The sequence below is a fragment of the Ahaetulla prasina genome, chromosome 6 (assembly GCF_028640845.1).
Source record: "Ahaetulla prasina isolate Xishuangbanna chromosome 6, ASM2864084v1, whole genome shotgun sequence".
Classification (NCBI taxonomy): domain Eukaryota; kingdom Metazoa; phylum Chordata; class Lepidosauria; order Squamata; family Colubridae; genus Ahaetulla; species Ahaetulla prasina.
The window spans coordinates 108,688,176-108,715,962 of record NC_080544.1 but is presented as its reverse complement, the minus strand read 5'-3'; the positions used below and the strand labels follow the sequence as shown (position 1 = coordinate 108,715,962).

General features: G+C 42.8%; 1 protein-coding gene across 1 annotated transcript; it reads left to right on the top strand.

Annotated features, from left to right (window-relative positions):
• Positions 1-26,716, top strand: AP2M1 (adaptor related protein complex 2 subunit mu 1). The gene is made up of 10 exons (XM_058188334.1): positions 1-143; positions 8,166-8,431; positions 10,373-10,455; positions 15,756-15,891; positions 17,396-17,537; positions 21,216-21,335; positions 23,546-23,681; positions 23,929-24,026; positions 24,358-24,469; positions 25,630-26,716. Exons 1-10 carry the CDS (start codon positions 70-72, stop codon positions 25,762-25,764), a joined length of 1,302 nt encoding a protein of 433 aa, XP_058044317.1. The 5' UTR covers positions 1-69; the 3' UTR covers positions 25,765-26,716.
• The last annotated feature ends 1,071 nt before the right edge of the window (positions 26,717-27,787 follow it).

The window sequence follows — 27,787 nt, the reverse complement described above, 5'->3', positions numbered from 1 at the left end:
CATAACTTTCTCTCCTATAATTACAGATTGAATATAAACACCATGGAAAAAGAAGACTAAGAATTCATCATGATTGGAGGCCTGTTCATTTATAATCATAAGGGAGAGGTTTTAATCTCCCGGGTTTACAGGGATGACATTGGGTAAGTCAGAGTTTTCATCCTGCATTACTTTTGAACCCCGATACCACTTCTTGCAACATTGGAGCTGCTGTTGCTATACATTTTGTGCATGTGGAACTTGTGTATTGTGTGTTGCATCCAGGCTGTGTTCATTTTGTTATCTCATGGTATATATTACCGTATATTATTCCCAGCACTTAACAATGAAAAATAGGTATTGATTGAAGCAACTCTTCTTATGCGTTGGATACAATACATTTTTGTTCTTTAAATACAATATTTTCATTACCTTTAAATATTCAAATCTAGAGAAAGAAATAATAAGCTTCTAAATTTTCTCAAAATGCACTTAAACTGAACCTTTTTCTTTCTAAGTATAGGTAGTCCTTGAGTTACGAATGTAATGGAGCCTGCCCGTTCCATTGGTAACCCGAGGATTCGTGGGAGTGAATCTCGTACCTTGAATGGGATCACTCCCTCCTTTCACCCATGCATTTGCTAATCAAATGCGAGGCTCATTAAGTGCACATGAGGTATTTCAGGGTGGGGAAGGCCATGGGGGGGGGCTAGTGATAGAACAGGTCACCTGCTTAAGACCATCCAAGGCCTTCCCGACTCACTGAAATATTTCAGGGTGCCCCACTATTGCTTCCACCCACCCACCTTCCATGCCGCGACACTTACTGTGCGAAGATCTAGCAAGCATTCTCCTCTCCAGCCTCTCAGCTGCATCTGCCCCTCCGACACTCTGTTCGGACCTCTACAGGCCTCCCGTGGCACGTTGCAGGCCGAAATGGTGCCCCTCCGAACCTCCATTTTGGCCAGCAACGTGCAGGACGTATGTTCATAAGGGCGAACAACCGCCATGGTGCTGCAAGATTCGTACTTTTGGGACTTGTTTGTAAACGTAACTTTTGACTTTTGCTAAGGGAACTCTCATAACCTGGGGATTACCTGTATATCTTGTGTTATTTCTTTTACCTAAGTTTTTCAAAACTGTTGTTACAGTTGCATAAGAAAGAGGAATTTGGGAAATTATTGTTTAAAGGTTATAATTTGAAACAATTTGAAAGGTTTCATTTAAAAAGATATTTATGTTACGTATTTCCTTAATAGCTGTAAGTGAGAAATGATAGAAACAATATTAATAAAAGTAAAATAAAAGTAAAAGAGTATATTAAAAGGACTAGCTACATAAATATATTTTAAATCCACTCATAAGTGGTAAAACATTTCCATAATGTGGGCCTCATGAACCTTTTCCAACGAAGACAGAAAATATTGACTCATGTTTAATAGAGACATAGCAAAGTACGCTGTTTTATGTATTTTTTTATTTAATCAGAATTTATTTGTTGAACTTAGTTACAGCTTAAATTATGTTGTAGAACCAATATTGCAGACTTAAAGATAATTTTAAGTTTTACAAAGGGTTAAGCAGTCAGTATATAGCAATATTGTGTGGCATGGATTTTTCTTGGAAATCAGAGTTCAATATTTTGTCTAAGCATAACACTGAATGGTACATACTCTGAGAGATAAGGCAGTAATGATATCAATTCAAAGCTTGTATTTAAAAAAGGGTGAGATTCATAGAACTCTGAAGTAATTCTCAGTACAGAGATAAGTACGTATAGCATTATCAAGTTAGGCAGGCTATATTACAAAACTTACACATCATAATATGAGAACAATGTAATGGTCAATTAAAATAGCATTACCTTTTTAAATAGGTATAAGGAACAGATTAGCTGTAAAAGATTCTGCAAAATCCTTAAATTGCAAAACCCTTATTGTCTACAAAACAAAAGTGATCAATTTATATACTACTAAAACTCTCAAAAGGTCCGAGCTCCGGATCTAATCCAGTAGTAAGAACCCTAGGTGGTGTGGGCGGGTGATAACTGGGTTGATTAAGCTGGACTCAGGTACACAGATGAGCTCCAAAAAGCACTGGTCACGAAACAGATGAAGTCCGGAATTAAAGTCAGCGCTGGGAGCATTCGCCTCCCAGCTTGTTTATATAGACAAGCCATGCCCTCCACTGGCGCAGGCCTTGCCCGGAAGTCAGCTGTAGCTCTGATCGGCTCCACGTGGCTTCACAGCTGATTGATACCATTCCCCCCCACCCCCCCGTTGATTGTCAGCCGTTCTGGTTGTCTCGCGCTGGCCGTCTCCCATCCACACAGTTGATTGGTGCTCCAACAGGTTTCTCTGGTGCATGGCTGCAGCAGCTGGCGTCACAAACTTCCCTCCAACAGCAGGACCTCCCCCCACGTAAGGCAAACCCCGAGGTTTGACAGATGGCTCCCCTCTTACCACGGCCACACTTGGAAGATAGTAAGCACACGTAGTGAAGATACATAGCAAAAGCGTACTATACCCGGCCTTCTGTATTCCCCCCACTGGTTTGTGAGGATATTTCCCATGGTAATTCCTGAGCAGACGGGCCGCCCGTATGTCTCTGCTTGCTACCCAGGAGGTTTCTATATCGGGATATCCCTTCCACCGAACCAGGTTCTGCCATCAACCCTTACGCAATCAGGAGTCTAATATCCAATCGATCTCATAATGGGTCTATCCTCCCACCTCCACGGGACCAGGTAATGGTAATGGTTGAATGGACTCACTTACAGGCTTATGCAGACTACTGTGAAATACAGGGTGCACCTATCCTAACAGTCTGGGTAGTTTCAGCTCCACAGTTACAGGATTAATTATTCGTATGATGGGGAAGGGGCCCAAGAACTTTGGACCCAACTTCCTGCAGGGGACCCTTAACTTTAAGTATTTGGTCGATAGATACACCCTGTCTCCCACCTGGAATGGCTTCTGGGCAGCCCACTTCCTGTCCGCCAAATTGGTCTGCTGATAGGTGACATAGCACCTAAGATACCTTTCCACAATGGCGTTGGCTCTCTCTGCTGCCCCGTTAGTACTTGGATGAAAAGCTGAGCTTAAACCCTGGTAAGACCCTATCATTCGGATGAACTCCTGTCAGAACGTGGCTGTGAACTGTACCCTCCTATCCGAAATGACCCTCCGCAACACCCCGTGAAGGCGATAAATATACTGTAGGAATAGTTTAGCCAATCTTCATGCTGACAGTAACCCAGGGCAGGGTATAAAATGGGCCACTCCCATTGCTTTTTTGCCTGCTTGTGGTCATTTTTTAAATGAAAGGTAAAGAAATAACTCTAAAAAAACGATCCAATGGGTCATGGGTTGCCTTATACATTCTGTTACCCAGACAGTATGGATTGGAAACTTTATGTTCTCAAGGGCGAATTGCTGATTTATTGCTTTGGAATATTGACCCTATATCCTAGGTAAGAAAGACATAATATAAAATTGTATTGTACAATAGTGGCCAAAATTGTGAAAACCTTTTGGGAAAAGTGTATTTTTGAGGTTTGATGGCTAATAACACCACTTTTTGGGGGGAGTTTCAAGATAATCCTATTCCACTGCTAGAATGGCCTGGGAATAGCCCAGACCTTCACCCAATTGAAAATCTATGGAGCCAACTAAAGAAACGTGTTAGTCAGAAGCGACCCAGCAATAAAATATAGTTAGTAGAAACAATTGTTCAATCTTGGTTTCACATTATAACAGCTGCAGAACTTAAAGACTTGGTTCACTCCATGGGATGACGTTGTAAGGCTGTAATTCAGGCTAAAGGTTACCCAACTAAGTATTAACTGACGTGATAATTTTTTTATGGTGATAATTTTTGTATATCTCATTTTTTCTACATGTTTCATTTTTCTTTATACTGTAACTGCTATTCTAATAGCAAATCTTTCATAAAAGTTATTGCATTACGTTCTTGATTAAATTATCTTTCCATTGATATATAATTTTATGACACTACTCCAAAAAGAGGTGGTAGTAGTAGCTAGTTTTAGAAAATGCACTTTTCCCAAAAGGTTTCCACAATTTTGGCCACTACTGTATATTCAAATCTTTTCTGATTCAAAGAATGGTGTTAAAAGAGATATAGAAAATGTCTTTTCTTTGTGATCAGCTGCATGTTGGTTTCTCAATATTATCACAGTATAGACTAATAGTTCTGATTGCTGAAAGATTCTACATATATGGAGTCCTTGTGCTTAAAGCTTGGTTGTTTGCTTGCAGACATATCATTACCTGACTAGGTAACATCTTCAGTGCTAGAATAGAATAGAATAGAATAGAATAGAATAGAATTTTTTATTGGCCAAGTGTGATTGGACACACAAGGAATTTGTCTTGGTGCATATGCTCTCAGTGTACATAAAAGAAAAGAGAATGGGATTTGCTTTCTGTATATTTGTGGATTCTATATGTTGATTGGACACTGTATTTCTGTGTCACTTAGTTTTTTGGTCATTGAATGAGAAAACTGTCAGCTTCAGAGTTATTCTGTGTTGTGTGGGTTTTTCACACAATTTGGATTACTTCTTGAATTCTTTTAAAACAATTTCTCTGTTTTACAATCCCAATTACAACAGAATGGGGTTATATAACCTTCCTTTTTAAATATGCTTTTAAATTTTGTTTGAAACATTATTTATATAGCTATTACAGGTGTCAGGAAGCAGTTCTACTTGGGCTATGACCTTATCTGGCTGAACTTACAACTTAAATATTTTCTTAAGAGAATTCTCTTTCTGATTAAGAAAGAAAAAGCCGATAATATACATTGAATCCTTGATGGGCAAATTCATAACTCAAAGGATATTTTTGAATTGGCAAATTGGTTCATTTATTTATTTATCCAATGTATATATGTTAAGCTCTCAAGACAATCTTGAAATTGGAAAGCTGATAACTATAAGCTGTTGTCCCTTTTCCTTCCTAGTTATCTGAGTTCAGGCTGGAGATGATTACAACAACAAAATTTTAAAAAAACGATTGGAAGGAGTTATGCTTTTCTGTCGATCAAAAGCTATTTCAGGTGTTGGTTTCAGTGGCATTCTGCATGATAAGATCAAGAGAGAGAGATGGGTTCATGCTTATCTAAGATCACACAGCCTGGTTGCTCCATACTGTACAATTCATACACCGCTTGCCTTTTCTTAAAAGAGCCTTTTTGCTTCTCTACCTAGCCCAGCTTTTCTTTACCTGGTCTCTTCCAAATATCTTGAAATAGGCATAAATTCCATTGAGCATGTTGATTGAGCAGTGGCGATATACCAATTGCGAATTAGAAGTATGGGGCAGAGAAAGCTGGCCTAGGGAATTTAAATAGTGCCTTGAAATCTTTTTGTGGGAGGGGGTTTCTTGTCTGTTGTCTCTTCTCCTTTTGGTTTGATTCATTGTGCTTTGTGTGTATGTGTGTGTTCTAACCTTTCTCTTGTTGCTGTCACTCCTTTTCTTCGCTGACGCCATTTCTGTTCATCCCATCTCATTGGCCGCTGTAGTAATAGGTAAGAGAAGAATGGCAGGAACTCGACATGGGGCACCTGGTGTATAAAGACAAGCTCACTTTTGTATCACCGTTGACATTAAGGAAGGCAGTGTCAAATCAAAAATATGACTACATGAAGTTTGGCTCATGTTAAAGCAAACCAGTTAATATCTTTACCATTTGAGAAACTGGAGCCTACAGATTCTTAGACAGTTAGAAACTAGAGACTTCCCCTTTCTGAATTTTTTTGTTATTTGAACAGTCACAGGAAAAGGAGATACTGTATAGAACAAGGGTCTCCAACCTTGGTCCCTTTAAGACTTGTGGACTTCAACTCCCAGAGTTCCTCAGCCAGCTTTGCTGGCTGAGGGACTCTGGGAGTTGAAGTCCACAAGTCTTAAAGGGACCAAGGTTGGAGACCCCTGGTTTAGAAAACTCAATAGCAATAATCTCAAATATCTATTAAAAGTGAATTTCCTTAGAAGTCTGAAGAAATCCAGATAATTTCTAAGCTAATTTTTAAACTTGACATGAATAATGGATTTGGGTTTGATTGCTCAGGAAATTAATCCAAGGCCCTGGCAACCTTAATCGGTATATTTTTGCATCCTTATTACAAAAAGGTCTCTGTGATATTAAATATTAAATAATATATGAAGTTAGGCACGAGTGAGAAAAAGCTATCTTGAATTTCAAAACATGAAATGGTAAATGGAAGGCATCAATGTGTTCTTGAAGCTAGAACTGATAGTTGATCAGTTGCTTTTACGTAATTGAAAACATGCAATGAATTTTCTAGACTTTTCCCTTATAATGACATCACCCACATGTGCCTAATAAAATATTTCCTCTAAATAAAGGTATCTTCATTCTTTTAAGCAACTGATTCTGCTGTTATGTAAGTATTGATTAGGGTAATAATAGCTTGTGGTATTTTACAATATGCAGTTTGTATAGTGTTTGTTGATAATGAAAAGCGGACCCTGTACCTGCAGGAAAACATTAGGATGAAGAATAACAGTTGTAGTTTCTCCCATCTTAATATGTCTTTTTAAACTTCATTCTATCTCTTAGCATACTTATTTTGAAATAACATGTGGTTCATGTTTGTCATTGTGATACCCAGCTGTTTTGCCTTCTTCTCAACCTTAACATTTTATTCATAAATTCTGTTTGATCTTCTATTTTTGTTAACATTTTCATTTTCTGTTTATTAGTCTTGAATTACGCTAAATTAATTTCCCATTAATATTTCAGTTCCCATTAAAGGATCTTCCAGAATTAACACCAAGTCATCTGTAAAAGCCTTTAATTTAATAAATTTCTTTTAAAGTCATTAATCCCACAATCCTCTCATTTGTATTTCTATTAAATATTTCAAGAACCCAAATAAATAAGAGAGGAGACAATGGGCATAACTATTTTGTTTCTATTTTATTTCACAGGGTTTTGTTAGATATCCATTAACGATTATTTGTCCTTTTGGTGAAGTGTACATTGATCTTACCCATTTTATAAAGCTGTCTCCAAAATTTGTATTTTCCAAAACCTTGAACAAGAAAGCCCAATTCAAATTGTCAAAGGCTTTCTCTGCATCTCAGATCAATGTGGCTTGTTTTTCATTATGTTGTTTAAATATTCCAAAACTATTCCAAAATATTCCAAAGGGCCTCTGTGGCTCAGACTGGTAAGACAGTCTGTTATTAACACAGCTGCCTGCAATTACTGCAGGTTCTAGTCCCACCAGGCCCAAGGTTGACTCAGCCTTCCATCCTTTATAAGGTAGGTAAAATGAGGACCCAGATTGTTGGGGGCAATAAGTTGACTTTGTATATAATATACAAATGGATGAAGATTATTGCTTGACATAGTGTAAGCCGCCCTGAGTCTTTGGAGAAGGGTGGGATATAAATGCAAATAAAAAAAAAAAGTCCAACACTTTCCTAACATTGTCCTTTAACTGTCTTTTAGGTAAAAACCCACATTGATCTTCATGAATAATTTCTTGCTGAATTGTTTTCAGTGTACCAACTAGAATCGTGAACTATTTATAGTCCTTATTCAATAATGACATTAGCCTATAGTCTCCTATTAAAGTGAAGTCTTGTCTCTCTTTAGGTATATTGCAATATTAGCCTTTTCCCAATTCTCTGGCATCTTTCCTCCGTGTAGGATAGAGTCCAGTGTGTTTTGTAAAGGTTGTAAAAGTTTATCCTCAAAACATTTATTAAAAGGATGTGTTAATTCACCAGGTCTAGGCAGCTTTCCTAGTTTAATATTTTCATAGCTTCAGAAACTTCCCGTATTGTTATAAAGCTGTTCATAATCTGTCTCTGCTCCTCTACAATCCTCAGTCAATTGAATTTCTTTGGATACTTTCCCATTTTCTTTATAGAGAGTTGTCATTTCCTTTATACAAGTTGGAATAATATTGATGAAATGCTTTTTGTATGGCCACATTGTCCAGTAATACAATATCTCCCTCTTGTAAATTCAATATTATGTTGTTCTCCTTTTTTGTAATTTATATTCCAGCCACTCCTGACTCAAGTTTTATTTTATTTTCCATAATTATTATTTTTATAAAATTCATTATTCTCCATGCTTTGGTCATCTCGCTCACGTCTCCCTACCCTGTTCTAATTCTCCAGGCGGAATGCAGTGGACGCTTTCCGAGTCAATGTCATCCACGCACGACAACAAGTGCGTTCACCGGTCACCAACATCGCTCGCACCAGTTTCTTCCATGTCAAACGTTCCAATATCTGGCTGGCTGCCGTCACCAAGCAAAATGTTAACGCTGCGATGGTCTTTGAGTTCCTCTACAAAATGTGCGATGTGATGACTGCCTATTTTGGAAAGATCAGTGAAGAGAACATTAAAAACAACTTTGTGCTCATCTACGAGCTGCTGGATGGTAAGGATAAGTTGCTCAGTCTCTCTTCTGGGAAGGCACGTCCTTCAACCCTGGCGCTGCAAACCTAGGAAGGCTTTTATTGTAGACAGTAACGTAAAAATTGATTCTGGGCGAATAAATGTAAACTATGTTTGTCGTGAGGATGCTAGGCTCCGTACGTTTTGGTTTGCATTAAAATAATTTCAATGTAATGACAAGGGCAAAGGAAGAACTAAATGTACTCCAATGGAAGAATTATTTCTTCCCTGTAAATGTTTTACTTCTGCAATGTACACTAGTGAATTCTGGACCTAGTTGAGGTAAGAAGATTGACCTGTGCAAACATGACGGTATAGGGGAAGCTACCTCTCGTTTAAAAAAATTCAGTGTTTTGTAAATCACTTTCTATAGAACAGGGGTCTCCAACCGTGGCAACTTTAAGCCTGGCGGACTTCAACTCCCAGAATTCCCCAGCCAGCTTTGCTGGCTGGGGGTTTCTGGGAGTTGAAGTCCGCCAGGCTTAAAGTTGCCAAGGTTGGAGACCCCTGTTCTATAAAACTAAATAGCAGACTGAAAGTTAAAGGTGAGGGATTCTCCATGAAGGCGAGTGCAACACAAACGCCTCTAACGTTGCAGCCACAGTTATGTGCTCAAATGGCAGGTTAACATGCTGTGCAAATACAAGTAGTCCTTGACTTACAAGCACAATTAAGCCCAAAGTATCTGTTGCTAAATGAGACATTTATTAAGTGACTTTTGCCCCGTTTTATGACCTTTTTTTTTTTTGCCACAATTGTTAAGTGAATGCTTTCAGTTAAGTTAGTAACACGGTTGTTAAGTGGATCTGGCTTCAGCCTTGACTTTGGGTTCCAAGACGGTCACAAAAGTTGATCTCATGACCCCGGGCCACTTCAACCATCATAAATATGAGTCGGTTGCCCAGCGTCTGAATTTTGATCACGTGACCGTGAGGATGCTACTATGCTTGTGGATTGTGAAAAATGGTCATAAGTCACTTTTCAGCACCGCTGTAACTTCGAACGGTCATTAAATGAATTGCTGTAAGTCAAGGACTACATTTTATCTAGGTCATGAAAGAGGAACGCGTGACTCGCCGGATGATAAACTAGAACTCCTAGCATCCCCCTATGCTGATTAGAACTGCCGGGAAGCTACAGTTTAAGGAACATCTGGAAGACATCTGTGCCTTGACCTTAATCTGTAATACAAACAACTGCTTTAATTCTTAATGCTTTGCCTTTTTATGAGCCAAAGAATGCTGTTCTTTAGTGTCACTGAACTTTTTTTTTCCAACCATGTTATCAACAGATAGTGGCTTTCCAGGAATGATCCCCTGGGTGAGTTGGGATTGAAAAAACCGCTTTCAGGTTACGGTATTTAAAAGCCTTTTTGGGCAGGAGAGGAAGCAGGATGACGATGGATTTGCAAATGGACCTAAAACTAGCAAAAGCACAGTTTCGTTTCCTATTTGTGTTGCAGGCCTGGATCTTGAGAGCCTTGTCTATCTCCTCTTGGAAGGAGGCAGTTAATGGCACTTCTCTCTTTCCAGAACCTAACTTGTCTGTGTACGCTACGATATCTGCTACTCTGCTGTTGTTTTTTTAGGTTTTGATTTTTATGCCATGCTAATGTGAAAATCAAAATCTAAAGAAAATGCTGCAAAGATAGATTATTCTGCTGCTGTTGAATTATCCGGCTTCAGAGCGGGTGTCCTTCGATGTTGTGATTCTGCTGTCTTTGCCGAGTTTGTCATCTTGTTCTAACTGTTGCTAACCGTAGGCCAAGCCCGATCACTCCTTACGGGAATCAGTATGACAACGTGCAGTGTGGGGAAACTTTCCTTGAGCGGTGTTGACCAATCATTGGCACGAAGGAAAGTCAGTTGAAAGAAAAACTAGCCTGGCTGTTGGTTTTCTCCAACAATTGTTTACTTTTCTGTAGAAATCCTGGACTTTGGTTACCCTCAGAATTCTGAAACTGGAGCTCTGAAAACATTCATCACCCAACAAGGAATCAAGAGCCAGGTAAATGCAGGTTGACACACATTTGAATGAATTGTTAGTATTTTTTAAAAAAAAAATTATCGCCACTACCTTCTATGGCAACGTCTTTGGGATGCACAATACAATTGGATATTTCAGTTGCAATCACTCCTAGTTTCCTTCATATGACTGGCAACATTTAAAATTCGGAACTCGTCCTGTTTGGGGGACTGGGGTGATAACTTTTTTTTTTGCTCTGAAAAACATTGGACATACAGTAAAGGCTGTAATTCTTTGCCCCAGTTTAATTGGTCTGAACATTTTGCAGATTTTAGAATAACTTGGCTACATCCAAATCTCACACACTTTTTATTTAACCCACCCAGGGGTATCCAGCCTTGGCAACTTTAAAACTTGTGGACTTCAATTCCCAGAATTCCCAACCAGCAGGGGAGTTGAGGTCCATCCATAAAATTGTCAATTGCTAACCCCCTGAGTTAACTCTTGGTTAATAAACACAATATTATACCATCAATTTCAAATGGAGTTTTTTGAGCCTCTTATTTGTAAAAGGGTAAGTACAGGTAGTCCTCAGCTTACGACCACAATTATGTTGGTAAGTGAAACATTATTAGTTAAGTGAGTTTTGCCCAATTTTACAATTTTTCTGGCCACAGTTGTTAAGTTGGTAAAGAATCTGGCTTCCCCATTGAATTTGCTTGTCAGAAGGTGACCAAAGATAATCACATGATCCCGGGACACAGCATCTGTCACAAATGTGAACCAGTTGCAAAGCATCCAATTTCGATCACATGACCACGGGGACGCTACAGTGGTCTTTAAGTGTTAAAATGGTCATAAGTCACTATTTTCAGTGCTGTTGAAATTAGATGAACTATTGTAAGTTGGGGACTACCTGTAAAAACAAGGAGAAGCTGAATTCTTTCCTGGGCTTCTTGGATTCCAGCATTTTTTTCAGGCTGTCCTCACTGAGGTTCTCCAGAACAGGGGTCTCCAACCTTGGTCCCTTTGCTGGATGAGAGACTCTGGGAGTTGAAGTCCACAAAGGGACCAAGGTTGGAGACCCCTGCTCTAGAAAGTGCATCCCCCTCTACTAGCCATGCTGGCTCAGGAATTCTGGGAGTTGACGTCTACAAGTCATAAAGGGGCCATCGTTCCCCACCTCTGACTTAGCGCATCCCTCCCTCCGTCTCGGTGGGTTTTCAGTTAGGGATTCCTCCACCACCTATACATAACAATATCTCCAGATGATGCTATATTGTAGTTCCAGCACTAGCCAATAACCCTCTGCCTTTTATGTAGTTCAGCTGTAAGGTGCTGGGGCTCCATCCAGTTGTAATCAAGTGTGAAGCTTTTTACTATCTTTATGGCACACCAGAAAAAAAGCTGCTTTAACTTAAGACTATTACATCTTCTCATATCCCTCAGGGCAACTCATCAACCTACCACAGCGTGACATGTTTCAGAAACTTTTCTTCCTAAAATAATATTTTTTAAATGCTTAAACCTCTTGTTAAATGTTTAAAACCCCCTTTTTTAGAATGTGAGTCTGTGCAGCTCATAAGAATAGAATAGAATAGAATTTTATTGGCCAAGTGTGATTGGACACACAAGGAATTTGTCTTGGTGCATATGCTCTCAGTGTACATAAAAGAAAAGATATGTTCATCAAGGCACAACATTTACAACACAATAAATGGTTTCACATAGATATTTAGATGTTTCTGGTCAATTCCTGCTGATTTCCTGTAAAAATCCATTTTGTTTTTCTCTCTGATATTATTGCCGACTGCTTCCTGCCTCCCCCCCCCCCCACTAAGAAAAACAGGAAAGGGTATCATCCTTTCATAGCAGTTAAGTTTGCTAAGCCAGAGAAGTGATTTTCCCTTAGTAAGCTTTCTGTTCGGGTTGTGTCTCACTTGGATTGTTCAGTAAATGAAGGTACTGTGCTTTTCTGAAGCATTTGACAGAGCGAGGTAACATATCTCATGGGCCCAATTTTGCTTGATTTTGGCTTTGCATTTTAATGTATGGTTTGTAAACTGTTGTTCATGACTGAACGTGCTACGTATGCCAGTAAGCAGTCAATACGATTTGTGCCTAGGTAGAGAATTGTTTTGCAGTTTGAAACCCTCTATATAGGTTGTGCTGTGATGATCTATGGGATAAAGGGAGTTTGTTCAGACATCTGGGGAGCACCAAACTGGAGAAGACTGGCTAATATCAAAGAGCTGTTTTAGTAGCGTAGGAACGAAGAATTGTGACAATAGCATGCTGCTCTTAATGAAAATCTTTGAGTTTCTTACAGGCAAATGTATCTTAAAAGCCTAAACGTTTACACGCAAATGTTTCTTACAAGCCTAAATGTAGAATAAGCATAGGCCTGACAATGGAACAGGTTGGATTTCCAACTCTGTGGTTTTGAAGAAAAATGTGTTGCTAGCCTGGCAGTTTTGAAAGCCAGCGATGTTCCTGTCACATTTTTAATTGAGTTGAATTAAAGACCCAAAATTTCATCTTAAAGGGTGAATGACCAAAACCTTTTTTTAAAAAACTGAACTAGTACAATAGAAACATTGATTAAAGGACCTAAACATTTTATACCAAGAAAAACAGTGTCCTTTTTCTTCTGGGTTCAAACCGTTCTGTGAAACGGGGAAAGATTGGATTCCTTGGCCATCTGCCCAGCTTTTTGTACTAACAGGAAATGGGGCTTTCACAACAATATCTTCGGTCTTGTATCAAATAGGGTAGAATGATTGCCAGAAAACTGAGCCAGCTGTTTGCTTCCTGTAGAGTCATCTTAGCAGGCCCTGAAAGAAATCTATTGCATGCTTGCCGAGAACAAGCAGGGTTTTTGTGTTATTTTCAGGCTTCAGTTGTGACTTGGGCTCCTAGAGAAAAGCTATGAAGAAAGATATACTTTCACCCATCAGGACAGATGTGTGAAAGGAACTAATATGATAGACAGCCCCACAGTAGATGACTGCTGAGTGTTAGACTAGGATGGATGAAGTCATTCAATAGGTAGGACTGAGAGACAGAGGGCTCCCTTACAGGATTATTACGAAGGAACTGTACTGAGTCAAACTCCATGCATAAATCTGGGAGGAGTGGACACCTAGATATATAATGTTAGGTTAAATACTGCCTCATGAAATACAGACTTAGCTTTAGTGCAGGGGTCTCCAACCTTGGCAACTTTAAGCCTGGAGGACTTCAACTCCCAGAATTCGCCAGTCAGCTTTGCTGGCTGGGGGGGTGGTGGTTCTGGGAGTTGAAGTCTGCCAGGCTTAAAGTTGCCAAGGTTGGAGACCCCTGCTTTAGTGTAAAGGCTCAGGACTAAGATACATCATGCCAGTTATGTTACCTATAAGGAAAGAACGAGACAATTGCATCTTCTCTCACGTACTGATCAGGTTTTGTTTTGATGGGAGGGGTGTGTGGTTGGCTTGATATATTGTGTGAATCCACTCACTAGTGATCTAATGATAATTATCTTCCAATAATTTGGAAGGTATAGTCTGGCATAGGAGAAGGGTAAGAAAAACTGCCTACAAATATATCATGGTTAATAGTTTCAGTTGATGTGTGAACTCCATGCTGTGAACTGACTGGCAGCCACATCCATTTATCTAAGTATTTGCCAAACAGATGCCTCAAGGAAGAGGCAGAAGCTTGTTACGCAGGTAGCCCTCGAGTTATGACCACTATTGAGCCCAGAATTTAGGTTGCTAGGTGGGAAATTTGAGCTTTGCCCCATTTTATGATTTTTTTTGCCGCATTTGTTAAGCGAAGCACTGCAGTTGTTAAATTGGTAACACAGTTGTCAAGGGAATCTGGCTTCCCCATTGACTTTTGTCAAAAGGTCACAAAAGGGGATGATGTGGCCCCAGGACACTGCAACCGTCATAAATATGAGCCGGCTGACAAGCATCCATATGTAAATCACGTGACCATCGGGATGCTGCAATGGTCGTAAGTGTGAAAAAATGGCCCTAAGTCTCTTTTTTTCAGCGCCGTTGCAACTTAGAACGTAAGTCCTATAAGTCGAGGACTGTGTTGTGCCTCGTCCGCCCTCCTCTCCTCCTGCCGGGCCTGCTATCAGATTCAGAGTCTGATAATGAAGAGGAACGGCCTGGCATGCCTCCAGCCCCCAGCCCTGGCACCATGCCCGGACAGAATGTCAGGAATGAACAAACAAACCTCACACCTACAGCGTGTGAGCACGAAGCCAGCCATGTGCTAGAATTGCCGGCAGCAGATCCAGAGGAAGGGAATTCACAGTGGACGGATCCCCGCTTCTGGAGATCTGAGAGGCGACATCAGCAGAAGGGAAGGGAGGGGCAGGCCTGGATAAATGCTGAGTCATGGAGCCACACCCCATGGCCTATATAAAGGACCTGCTTTTTGGCATTCCTTGAGTCAAGCAAAGTCTCATCTGATTTGCTGAAGTCACACCTGGGATTCCCGCCTGCCCAGAGAACTCTGACAGGAATTTGGGCAAAGCTGCAGAGGCTTCGTGGCCACGCTTGATACAGACTTCCCAGACCCGGCCGTCGGAGGGGGAGGGGGACACGACAGACTGCCTGTACTTCAACATTTGTGGCCTTGCCTGGGTTTCTGAGAAGTTGGATCGTTTCAAAGATGCTGCCTTGCAGTAGTAGTAGTAGTAGTAGTGCCTATGAGATTGCTTTCCCTGTTTCTTGCGTTCCCATTTTCCTCATAGGAAACCCCTCCTTCAAGACGATTCATAGCGTCAAGGAGTAATGCTGATGGCGATCTCAGTTTCTCCCCAATCTAACATTACTCTCTTCCTCTTTCCCTTCTACTGACCTGCTTCCTCCTAACCCTGTGTGTGCTGCACTTACTGCTGCTGCTGCTCTTCATCTCTTTTCCCGCTTGCCGCATAACGGTTGGACCCGCCTGTAGCACCAGGTAGGAGAATCTGCTGTCCTTCCGCAAAGGTAATCCAGCAGATCCCTCCAAAGGGTATTTGATACAGAACTACAGTTCCAATGGGGCTTCTTATAGTCAACTGGCCGTTTGGCACACAAATAATTCATTTTCCTCTGGGAGGAAGAGCAACCAAAGGAGTAAAAAGGCAGAGATTCATCTTATAATGTAATGGTAATATTTAAACCGCATCCCAAAATTTGAGTTATTCCAGGTTGATTCCAAAGCAATTGGGGAGGGAAAGGTGGGCGGCGGCGTTTGCCTTTCGTAAAGAACCTTTCTGGTTCATTTCGAATCGGAACTCTGTATGGCTGAGCCCACGAAAGCACTTCTCCCTCTTTCTCTTCCTCCTCCTCCTCCTCCAGACTAAGGAAGAGCAGTCTCAAATTACCAGCCAGGTAACTGGCCAGATTGGTTGGAGGCGCGAAGGGATCAAATACCGGCGCAATGAACTCTTCCTGGATGTTCTAGAGAGCGTGAACTTGCTAATGTCACCACAAGGTAAGTGTGAACTTTCTCCAAATTGGGAGGAGGGGGGGGGAAATCAACCAAGTCAACCAGACTAGAGCTGGAAGGGACCTTGGAGGTCTTCTATTCCAACCCCCTCATTCAAGCAGGAGAACCCTATACCATTTCAGAGGTTCTGCCTGTCCAGTCTTCTCAAGAAAGCAGAACTCCTGAAACAAAAGCCATTTCGTAAGGAAACTTTCATTGGAAGATTGTGATAGCAAGCGATATAGGCAGGAAGTAAGTTTTCCCGCTCGAAATGTTAGATTTAAAACATTGCAGACAGAGCCCCTCTCAGAGTCCAATACATCATTGAGCCAATCCTGATGTGTGAAGATGGGAAACTCAGGCTGAGAAGGTAATAAACGCCGGATCTCCAAGGCAGTGCTGATGCACTTCTCCGGCTGGAGGCACATTCCATTCCCCCTCCCAAGGTCCCAAAAGTTACAGCAAAGCAAGGTAAGGAATAGAAACAGAAACCCCAAACAGAGATTCCCCCCCCCCCAAGCCTCCCCCTCCCACTAGAATAGCAATAGCACTTAGACTTATATACTGCTTTACAGCCCTCTCTAAGCAATTTACAGAGCCTCTTTCCCCCAACAATCCGGGTCCTCATTTTACCGACCTCGGAAGGATGGAAGGCTGAGTCAACCTTGAGCCTGTGTCGTGTCCCACTCCTCCGCTGACGGCCGGGTCAGGGAAATCCGAATCAGGCGTGCCTCTGCAGCTCTGCCAAAGTCCTAGCAAAGTCCTCAGGGCAGGCAGGAGATCAGAAAGTGACTTCAGCAAGATATGTTTAGACTTTGCCTGACTCAGAGAATGCCAGAAAGCAGGTCCTTTATATAGGCCATGGGGTGTGGCTCCATGACTCAGCGCTTATCCAGGCCTGCCCCTCCCTTCCTTCTGTTGCCTCCGCCTATCAAGTCTTCTGACGCGAGGGTCACTCCAGTCGGCAGCTGTTGGTAATAGACCTCCCTCAGGCTCACATGCTGTGGAGGAGGGGGAGGGGTCTAGTTGCTCCATTTGCCTGGGCATGGAGCCAGAGCTGGGGGCTGGAGATACTTCCTCCTCTTCAGCCTGTCTGGGCATGGAGCCAGGGCTGGGGCCGGGAGGCATACTAGGACATTCCTCCGTGTTCGGAAGCAGATAAGCAGGCCCCGGCTGTGGTGAGATTGGGCGAGACACAACAGCCTGGTGGGATTTGAACTGCCAAATTGCAGTCATCCGGCAGTCAGCGGAAGTAGCCTGCAGTACTGCACTCTAACCACTGGGCCACCGTGACTCATAGGAATGACAGCGTCCCCTATAGGAGTCTGTGGGACCTGACAACAGATCACTTCCCCAGTCTCTTCTTACAAACCTCCAGTGATGAAGCACCCACCAACTTCTGAAGGCAACTTCCGCCACTGGTTAATTGTTCTCACCGTTCGAACGTTTCCGGAATATCGAGTATTATCTCAAGTATGTCAAATTTTTCGTGGCCTCCCCTTTCTTCCAGGCCAGGTGTTGAGCGCCCATGTCTCGGGGCGAGTGGTTATGAAAAGCTACCTAAGCGGCATGCCGGAATGCAAATTCGGCATGAACGACAAGATCGTAATTGAGAAACAAGGCAAGGGGACTGCGGACGAGACGGGGAAAAGGTAAAGCGGGGCAAACGGAGGGAGGTTACCTTTCAAGCAGTGCGCTGCTGCTCTAAGCTATTTCTGTATGTTCTCCCCCTTCGCATTTGGAAAGACGCCAGAGTTTCCTTCAGGTGATTTTTGTTGCTTCGCTCCCTTGTTTAAAGCAGGAGCTGAACGAGCGGGTTGTGTAAAACGTCTGTTACGGTTTAAAGGGGCGAAGGTCTCCCGAGAAAACTTTTAAATTCTGGCCCTGCTCCAATGGATTAGTTCACGCGCTCACACCCGTTGCCTTAAATCTATATTTTCACATCAACCGTGAGGCTGGAAAAGCAATAAACCCACGATGGGGTCTGCATTCCACAGGCCAGCCCTAATTAGGCTATAGGAGTCTGTAAATTTCCTGCTTTAAAGGAGACCGTTAGGATTGGTCTACGCAGAGGTCCCCCGGGCTGCCTGTTACCGACTTCTGATACTGAATTCTCTTTTTCTTTTGTGTCCTGCTGACTCCAGTGAAACGGGAAGGTAGATAATCTGCTTACCGCTGTGTGCACGTGTTCCTCACACGCCCTCCCCCTCCCCCCCGCACCCTTTTTGCTTTGTGTGATTTGTGCATGTACCACCATCTTTGGACACTTCCACACAGGTCCCCCGCCTGTGGTTGAAGGCTGAGCTACCGTGTGCTTGTTCATAGGAACAAAGCCGACTCAGGTGTTGCTGTCTCATCATGTTGACACGGACAGGAGCTTGCTTGAGTGACTACGGGCAAGATTTCATATAAGGCTTTAAGTAGGAATAGTTTTTTTTTCCTCCCCCTAATTAAGCCAGGAGTTGGCTTCTTTGGATTAACTGGGGAAGAGCATAGCAGAGGAATTTGGCAGAGAAGCAAGATATGAAACCTCCCCTAGAATGGTCTAACTGGAAGGCTTGAGTCTTTGGAGTGCCCAATTTGGGCGATGGCGATAGCAAAACTAATTCTTTTGAAGGGCGAAAGAAGTTCTTCGGAATTCCACGCTGAAAACTAAGATGCTTAAACCATTCATGGCAAAATTACCAGTTCAGCCAAAGCAGATTTTGGCTACGTTTATTTTCATGGCCTCGAAATACCAACTTTTTATAACTCTGCAGGTAGTCCTCGACTTACAACAGTTCGTTTAGTGACTGTTTGAAGTTACAATGGCGCTGAAAATAAAGCGACTCGTGACCATTTTTCATACTTGCGACCGTTGCAGCATCCCCATGGTCATGCCATCTACATTCGGATGCTTGACAACCGATTCACATTTAGGGCAATTTATTTATTTATTTATTTATTAAACTTTTATACCGCCTTTCTCCCGAAGGACTCAGGGCGGTTTACAGCCATTAAAAACTTATACAAAACAAAAGTTAAAAGCTTAATTAAAAAACTGATTATAAATGGCCTAATAAAGTTAAAACAATACAAAACCACTATAAAACCCCCAGTTAAAATTTTCCATCAAGCTAGCCCCGCATGGTGAAATAAAAAAGTCTTGAGCTCGCGCTTAAAAGACCGGAGGTCGGGAAGTTGGCGCAACCCACGAGGCAACTCGTTCCAAAGGGCAGGGCCCCCCACAGAGAAGGCCCTCCCCCTGGGGGCCGCCAGCCGACATTGTTTGGCTGATGGCACCCTAAGGAGTCCCTCTCTGTGGGAACGCACCGGTCGCTGGGAGGTAGAAGACGGCAGTAGACGGTCCCGTAAGTATCCCAGTCCTAAGCCATGGAGCGCTTTGAAGGTGGTAACCAATACCTTGAAGCGCACCCGGAAGACAACAGGTAGCCAGTGCAGTCTGCGCAGGATAGGTGTTACATGGGAGCTCCGTTGTGCTCCCTCAATAACCCGCGCAGCCGCATTCTGGACTAGCTGGAGTCTCCGAGTGCTCTTCAAGGGGAGCCCCATGTAGAGAGCATTGCAGTAGTCCAGGCGAGATGTAACGAGAGCATGAGTGACCGTGCATAGGGCATCCCGGTCCAGGAAGGGACGCAACTGGCGAATCAGGCGGACCTGATAAAAAGCTCTCCTGGAGACGGTCATCAAATGGTCTTCGAAAGACAACCGCCCATCCAGGAGAACGCCCAAGTTGCGCACCCTCTCCATCGGGGCCAACAACTCGCCCCCAACAGACAGCCGCATCTGCAGCTGACTGTACCGGGGTGCCGGCATCCACAGCCACTCCGTCTTGGAGTGATTAAGTTTGAGCCTGGAGCGCTTTAAAGGTGATAACCAACACCTTGAATTGCACCCGGAAGACCACCGGCAACCAGTGCAGATTGCGCAGGAGAGGTGTTATATGGGAGCATCGTGGTGCCCCTTCTATTACCCACGCAGCCGCATTCTGGACCAGTTGAAGTCTCCTGGTGCTCTTCAAGGGGAGCCCCATGTAGAGAGCATTGCAGTAGTCCCGGGGTCGCGTGATCCCCTTTGGCAACCTGACAAGCAAAATCAGTGGAGGAGCCACTTAGCAACTTAACAACTGCAGTGCTTCACTTAACAACTGTAAGCAAGCAAAGTCATAAAATGGGGCAAAGCTCGGCAACTGTCTCTCTCACTTAACGACAGAGATGCTGGACTCCCTTGTGGTTGTAAGCCAAAGACTACCTGTAACCGGAGCAGCAAGCTTGAGTATTAATTGAGGGCAGAGTAATGGAAATGTTCCTTGGAAGATGCAAAACTTAAGTTGTCAGGTTGAACCTTTCCATATTATATGGTTGAGACAAAACTATTCAGACAGCATCCTCTGAAGCAAATCCTGAGCTGTGTGTGTGAAGCCGGTTGCATCTGATGCCCATCCTGTGTCTTTCAGCATTCACTCTGTCCTGCAGTGCAGATCCTTCTCACTACGCTGGCAAACTGTCCTTGAATGACTTCGCCGGCTAAGCCATTCGCTTGCTCTCACCCAGCAGTTGCTTTCTGCAAGATTTGCAGTGAGATTTTGTTTGGATGTTGGATGGTCTCTGAAGCGCTTCCCTTTGCCCCCAAGAGGGTTCCTCTGTTCGCAGCGGAGAGATTTCTTTAAAAAAGAATTTTTTTTAAAAAAGTAAACCCCCTGGAAAAAAGTAACAGCTTCTCGAAAAGGAACTCTTTATAGCTCTGGAGCGCCTGCAAAAACTGGAAGACAAAGCCCTCTGTTTTTTTGTGGGCTTTTTTTTTTTTTGCTTACTTTTGAACATCTGTGCTAAGCCATAAGGTGGCTGATTTAATTTTGAGTCAGTCTCAGGTATAAACCCCATTACTACTCTGTTTTGTAAACTCTGTTTTATGGCTCAGCACCTTTGAAATCAGCCAGTGTGGCTTATCCACCAAATTACAGTTCAAACAACCGTGAGGTAATACGCAGTTATACCCAGCCCCAAACCTATATCACGCGCCCAGTCCAAAAATGCTTTGAGGAACAGGCATGTTTGAGCAGGTCTGATGGGGTTGCAGTTTCCCCAAGTGGACCGATGTGAGCCAACGTCAGCCCAGCCAGATGTTGCTTGGATTTCCTGGTGATCAGGCAACCCCAGTGGCTTTTGAGGGAACCCGTGGCTCCCAGAAACGCTGCCTTTATTCTGAATACCTTCTGTGACTTCGCCATCACGTGTGAGGCCATGTGCTCTGTCTGTAGAGTTTGCGGTGGGGATGCCGTGGCTGCAAGACCTCGCACTGATTTTGATCCTTCTGCTTCTGTGTCCTAGTGGGAAGCAGTCCATCGCCATCGACGATTGCACTTTTCACCAATGTGTGAGGCTCAGCAAGTTTGACTCGGAGAGGAGTATCAGCTTCATACCACCAGATGGGGAGTTTGAGCTCATGCGGTAAGGTTGGCAAGGGGGGGAAAAACCCTCTCTGTAGCCATTGTTCGGGCTTGAGATAGCCCTCCGGTCGGTTATTTGCTGAATTCTGGCGGTCTTATAGAAGGGAAAAAAGGGCCAAAGATGTTTGCCAATAAGAACGAAACCCAACCAACTGGAAGTTCCTCCTAACATAGAGGGGGCCAGCTTGAAGTTTTAACATTGTACATGCTCCTGAGCCTGTTAATTTTTATTTTATTTTATTTGAATATATTTTTTTTATATTTTATTAACTTCCAGGGCCCCCTACTGACTGGGATTACCCTGCAGCACAATTTCCTATCATACCAAGGTAGAAAACAAGCAACAACATATAGTGCAAGCTAGTAAATACACTTAAAATACTATAAAAAACAAATTCCCATTGAAGGGTTAAAAAGTCCTCTATGCGTTTTGCATTTTGCACTGTCAAATGTTAACTGCGGACCCCAAAACATGGAGAAAACAAGCAGTGTTCACCCAGCTAGGTAGCCGAAGGCCTGTCTCAGTAGAAATATTTTGCTCTCTGCTAGAATTGGGAAATGCTGATTTTCTTAAACATTAGATTCAAAAGCCTGGAGATCATTTCTAGGAGAACTTTGAATGCTGTGTGCCCCAAGCGTGCCTCTTTCAAATATGGACGAGGGACTCCCAGTCAGAATTTTGAAATGTGCCTCATAATTAGGTCAGTAAAACTTTTATCAAGAAAGATATGCGCTGTCTTTTTTCTTTTCTTTTTTTTATTCAAAAAGTTTTACAGAAAATTCCCCCTTTCCCCCACCTCCCTCCCCTCCATTCACAAACCCCCGGCTTCCCGGATTGATCACAAGGTATAGTTAAAATAAAACAAACATATGCTAAAAATTTCGTCCCAACTTAATTACACCCTACAATCATCAATTCCTAACTTCCCGAAAACAATCAAAATAATACATCATAATCATTCAAAAACAGTCTGATAACTCTTAGTCTGATATCTACTTTGAATATAGTCAATCCATTTTTCCCATTCCTTTAAGTATCTTTCTTGCGTATTGTCTTTCAAAAATGCTGATATCTTCGCCATCTCAGCCAAATTGGCAACTTTCAATATCCATTCTTCTATTGTAGGCACTTCTTTTTTCTTCCAGTATTGTCCTATTAGTAATCTTGCTGCTGTTATTAGATTTAAAATCAATTGAGTCTCAATTACTGTACAGTCCGTAATAATTCCCAACAAAAAAAATTGCAGCAGGAACTTTATCCTCTTTTTCAAAACATTTTGTAAAATCCACCAAATTTTTATCCAAAAGGCCTTTATATCCTTACAAGTCCACCAAATATGAAAGTATGTAGCATCATCACAATTACATCTCCAACATTTTGCTTGCATATCTGGGTACATACACGATAATTTCTTAGGATCTAAGTGCCATCTATAAAACATTTTATAAAAATTTTCCCTCAGATTCTGTGCCTGCGTGAATTTAACATTTCTAACCCAAATTTTTCCCCAAGTTTCCAATAATATTGGCTCCTGAAAATTTTGTGCCCACTTTATCATACAGTCCTTTACCAAGTCCCTTTCAGAATCTATTTATACTTGCTGTCTTAACTATACTTTTGCCAACCCATTTTGGCTATCACCAGTTTTTGGATAGGCAGATATAGGGGTAATTTAAGATGTATACTCACTCTTAACACCTGAATCTTCAAGGAATATAGTGCAGCAGAATGTTGTCAGTATTAGAGGGCAAACAAACTGTGTGTGTGCGTGCACACACACACACACATCTATTAGGATAGTGAGAAATTACTAAATGCAGCAGGATGCAGGAAGGCTTATTAACAAGAATTTTGCCATTCGCTTTTTGAGCATGAAGGATGTTGCAACTTCTAGGAGCTCTCAGCGAATCGAAGTCTCAGGAATCTCCCTCAAAACGGCTAGGTTGAAGACTGGAGGAAAACTGTCTCCATCCATTGGGACCGGCAATGGTCTCTTAAAGAGGAGTTATGTGAAGGTTTTATAGAATAAGCATCTTTTTTCAGTTCAGCTAAGAGTTAAAGAAATGGTTGAAAAATGGGACTGAGATAATCCGTGAAACAAAAGTAGCAGTAAGTTTCAGATAGGTTTTCAGTTATGAGTATTTGCTGGTTGTCTGGGCAGTGACAGATTCCTCTCTTCCATTCTGAAAGTGTTTATTCTTTTCCACCAGGTACCGAACCACTAAAGACATTATCTTGCCGTTCCGTGTCATCCCCCTGGTACGCGAGGTGGGACGCACCAAGCTGGAGGTGAAAGTGGTGATCAAATCTAACTTTAAGCCTTCCCTCTTGGCTCAGAAGATAGAGGTAAGCATCTAGTAATAAACCCTCTTCTTTTTGCCTCGCTACGTGTCCGTTGCCTTTGCATCATTTTGAGGGGAAAAAACAACTTCCCCCCCCCCCCCATTTTGTGCATGTAGATGAGCTTAAAACTATGCATTTTTGCTTTAAGCTATCTTCTGTTCCTTTCCAAAAACAAACACAAAAAAACCCCATCCCCACCATGTTTTTCACCTAAGCAGCCAAATGTGATTCAGATAAATATTTCTTCCAGGTGCGAATCCCGACTCCTCTTAATACTAGTGGCGTACAAGTCATCTGCATGAAAGGCAAAGCAAAATACAAGGCCAGTGAGAATGCCATTGTCTGGAAGTAAGTGGCATGTTTTTTTTTCTGAATTGGGCAGCTGGAGCTCTCTGCATCTACCATGTGGTCTCTGGCACTGGGAGAGGTTGTACTTCCTTCTAGGCCAGGGGTCTCCAAAATTGGCAACTTTTAAGACTTGTGGAGTTCAACTCCCAGAATTCCTCAGCCAAACTTGTGGACTTCAATTCCCAGAATTCCCTAGCAGAATGTCTGGCTGGAGAATTCTGGGAATTGAAGACCGCAAGTCTTAAAGTTACCAAATTTGGAAACTTTGGAGTGTGCGTAGGATGCTTGTTCATATTTTAAGCAAACAATTTTTTTCTTTTCCATTTTATAGAATTAAAAGGATGGCTGGAATGAAAGAATCTCAGATCAGCGCAGAGATAGAACTGCTTCCAACCAACGACAAGAAGAAATGGGCTCGGCCACCCATCTCTATGAACTTTGAGGTAAGCAGCCGCATTCTTGCTAAAAGGTCGCCAGGAACAGGAGATATGATATAGAAACATTCTGAGGGGCTTCAGCAGCCCAATTGTGTATCCTCTTGGTTGTCCCAAGGCACCTGCCAAACATTTCCTTCCCAGGCTTTGTAAAAGGAATCCCATCTCTCCCCTGGAGTACTAAGCAAACCTAAAGGCAATCCTCAAAAAAGCCAAATCTTTGCAACATCACCTCTCTAGCCAGTTACTGATTTCCAGGATTGTTATTTTCTCGCATTGCGACCCTCAAATGAAAGATTGATGGAAAAGTAGCTTAAATGAGGGAGGATTACGAGATGCCATGTTTTTCGGATATAAGACGCACCGGAGTATAAGATTCACCAAGATTTTGAAGAGGAAAACAAGGGGAAAAAAAAGATTTTGGCCTTTGCGTGTCCGGTTTTTGCCCTCCCCATCCCCTAGGAGCACTCTGCAGGCCTCCCAAACCCTCTGTGCATCCTGTTTTTGCGAAAAAGGGGCCCGTTTTCATGAAAAAGAGGCCCGTTTTTGGCCTCCCAAAACCCCCAGGCATCACATTTTGGGCCTCCCCAGCCTCCAGGAGCACTCTACAGGCCTCCCAAACCAAAGGGGGAATCAAGTTTTTGCAAAAAAAAAAAAAAGGGGGGTGTGTCTATTTTTGGCAAAAACGGGATGCCCGGGGTGGGGTTTCGGGAGGTCAAAAATGGCTATATTTGGTGCAAAAGATGCACCAACATTTCCACCCTCTTTTGGTGGTGGGGAAGTGTGTCTTATACTCCAAAAAGTATGGTAATTTTTGTTTGTACTTATGAGAGGAGGGTTGGTCTGAAAGCTGAGTTTGCCTGTTGCTTTTATGTGAAGGCTACCTTCAGACTGGAGTCTCTTTCAGGGAAAGTAATTGGAATCTCATTTTAGCCAACAAGCTAGATATATTCCTAAAAACTGTGTCTCTTTTTTCTTCCCTTGTTCTGTGCTCTGGTATAGTAATTCTTGTGCCTCATAATTAATTATGATATTATTAATAATTAATAATTATGGACAGCCCAGTAAGTCTCACTTTGACTTTGGAAGGTTCGCAAGGGCGAGCTTTTGAAAAGCCTTTGCTGCCAGAGGTTCACTTTCCCATCCTTGTGTTCTGCCTTTGTATACAGGTTCCCTTCGCGCCTTCCGGGCTGAAGGTGCGCTACCTGAAAGTCTTTGAGCCAAAGCTGAACTACAGTGACCACGATGTGATCAAATGGGTGAGGTACATTGGCAGGAGCGGGATCTACGAGACAAGATGCTAGCCCCATGCAGCAAGCTGGCTCTCTCTCACCCTTTGGTCTCGACGTTCAAGAGCATTTCACTGGCCCCTCCTCCATTCAGAGGCTGGAAGCTGGAATCCTGCAACTGCTCTTCGAAGGGGGAGAAAAAAAGGGAGACCCCCGACACCTGCTTTGTTTCAGTTACTGTTGGAGATGCAGCTGACATCAGGTGGTTTGAGAGTCTGGGCTCATGTCTTGCTTCTGTCCCAGGATGTAAAAGGGCCAGTCTAATACCACCCCCTTGTGGTCATTCTAGGGAACATCCACCGTGTGATAACCCACCCCCCCTTCTGTTGTCACTACTTGCATTATATCCTAGTATTTTTTTGGAAATCCTTGTGCATATGTATCAGTAGACTAGACGAGAAATCATAGACTGGACAACCCTTGAATTAATTCTGGCTCCTATACTTGGCTCTTGCTGTTGTAATTGTTGTTGTGCGGCAAAGGTGGGAATATTCCTCATTGCTTTCTCCTACAGCTCGAGGAAGGTTTGTGACCAAAAATGTCTGAGGGTTATTATCATGGATGGTGAGAATAGCAAAGAATTTCATAGCCTCAAAGGGCAACTTTCCTTGAAGCACTGAAGATAGCTGACAAAGCCAGTACCTTTTCTCTCTTAAAACACAATCCCTCCCCCTGCCCACCCCAAAAAATCTGGCACACAACCGAGGAGGGACTGATTTGATCAGTAATATCCAAAGGATTTGTCCTTTGATTAAGAATTGGCCAGCAATCTTTCCTCCCCTTCCTTTCCTCCTTTCTCCTCCCATCTTTCTTTTGCCCAATCAGCTTATGCGTTCTTCTACTAAAAGCTTTTGGGTCAATGGAAATGCTGCTGCAATCCACAATCCTCTGCTTCAGGTAGTGTGGTCTCCCATTTTGTACACGTGTGATTGTCCAGTTATAAATACAATAAAGTATATAGAACCAACGGCTTTGTGAGCGATGGCTCTTAATGGGTACGTGTTGAGCCAGAGGCCTTGCCAGGCTTCTGTCTGCACTCTAAAACCAGGCAACATGCTGGAACAGTTCATTGTGTACATCCAAGTGCATTGTTGGTAGTCTACAATTAATAGTCAAATTCTGTTGCTTGGTCTTGAGGCACTGTAGCAGTGGATGAGTGAAGATGGGTAATGAAAAGAGCAACCGGGGAAACACGGTATCAGTGTTCCAATATTTGAAGGGCTTCTTCAAAGACTAAGGGGCCATCCTATTTTCCAAAGCACCAAAAGGCAAGACAAGAAACTATGAATGGAAACTAGCCAAGGAGAAAAGCAACCTGGAGCTATGGAGAAATTTCAAGACAGAGCAACCGACCAATGGAATAACTTGCATTCAAAAATTTGGACACTGGAGGCTTTTAAGAAGAGATTGGACAACCATTTGTCTGAAATAGTATTAAGGCAGTGATGGTGAACCTTTTTGGCACCGAATGCCGAAAAGGAAGCACATGCACATCTGGGCCGTAACCTGGAAAAGGAGCTGCCCAGAGCGCATGCATGCGCCTGAAAATGAACTTCCGGTTTCAGTTACTGAACTTCTGGTTTGAGCCAGCTATTCTTCCGGGTTTCTGGCGTGCATGTGCACGCAACGATCAGTCGGCTGGTGTGCATGCTTGTTGTGTCCCACTCCTCCGCTGACGGCCGAGTCAGGGAAATCCGAATCAGGCGTGCCTCTGCAGCTCTGCCAAAGTCCTAGCAAAGTTCTCAAGGCAGGCAGGAGACCAGAAAGTGACTTCAGCAAGATAAGGTAGACTTTGCCTGACTCAAAGAATGCCAGAAAGCAGATCCTTTATATAGGCCATGGGGTGTGGCTCCATGACTCAGCACTTATTCAGGCCTGCCCCTCCCTTCTGTTGCCGCTGCCTATCAATTCTCCTGAAGCGAGGGTCATTCCAGTCTGCAGCTGTTGGTAATTGACTCAGGCTTACATGCTGTGGGGGAGGGGGAGGGGTCTAATTGCTCCGTTTGCCTGGGCATGGAGCCAAAGCTGGGGGCTGGAA

Coding starts and splice junctions, on each gene's coding strand:
- AP2M1 (XM_058188334.1), top strand. CDS start 70: ATGATTGGAGGCCTGTTCATTTATAATCATAAGGGAGAGGTTTTAATC. Junction 8,432..10,372: donor CATCTACGAGCTGCTGGATG/GTAAGGATAAGT, acceptor ACTTTTCTGTAG/AAATCCTGGACTTTGGTTAC. Junction 10,456..15,755: donor AACAAGGAATCAAGAGCCAG/GTAAATGCAGGT, acceptor CTCCTCCTCCAG/ACTAAGGAAGAGCAGTCTCA.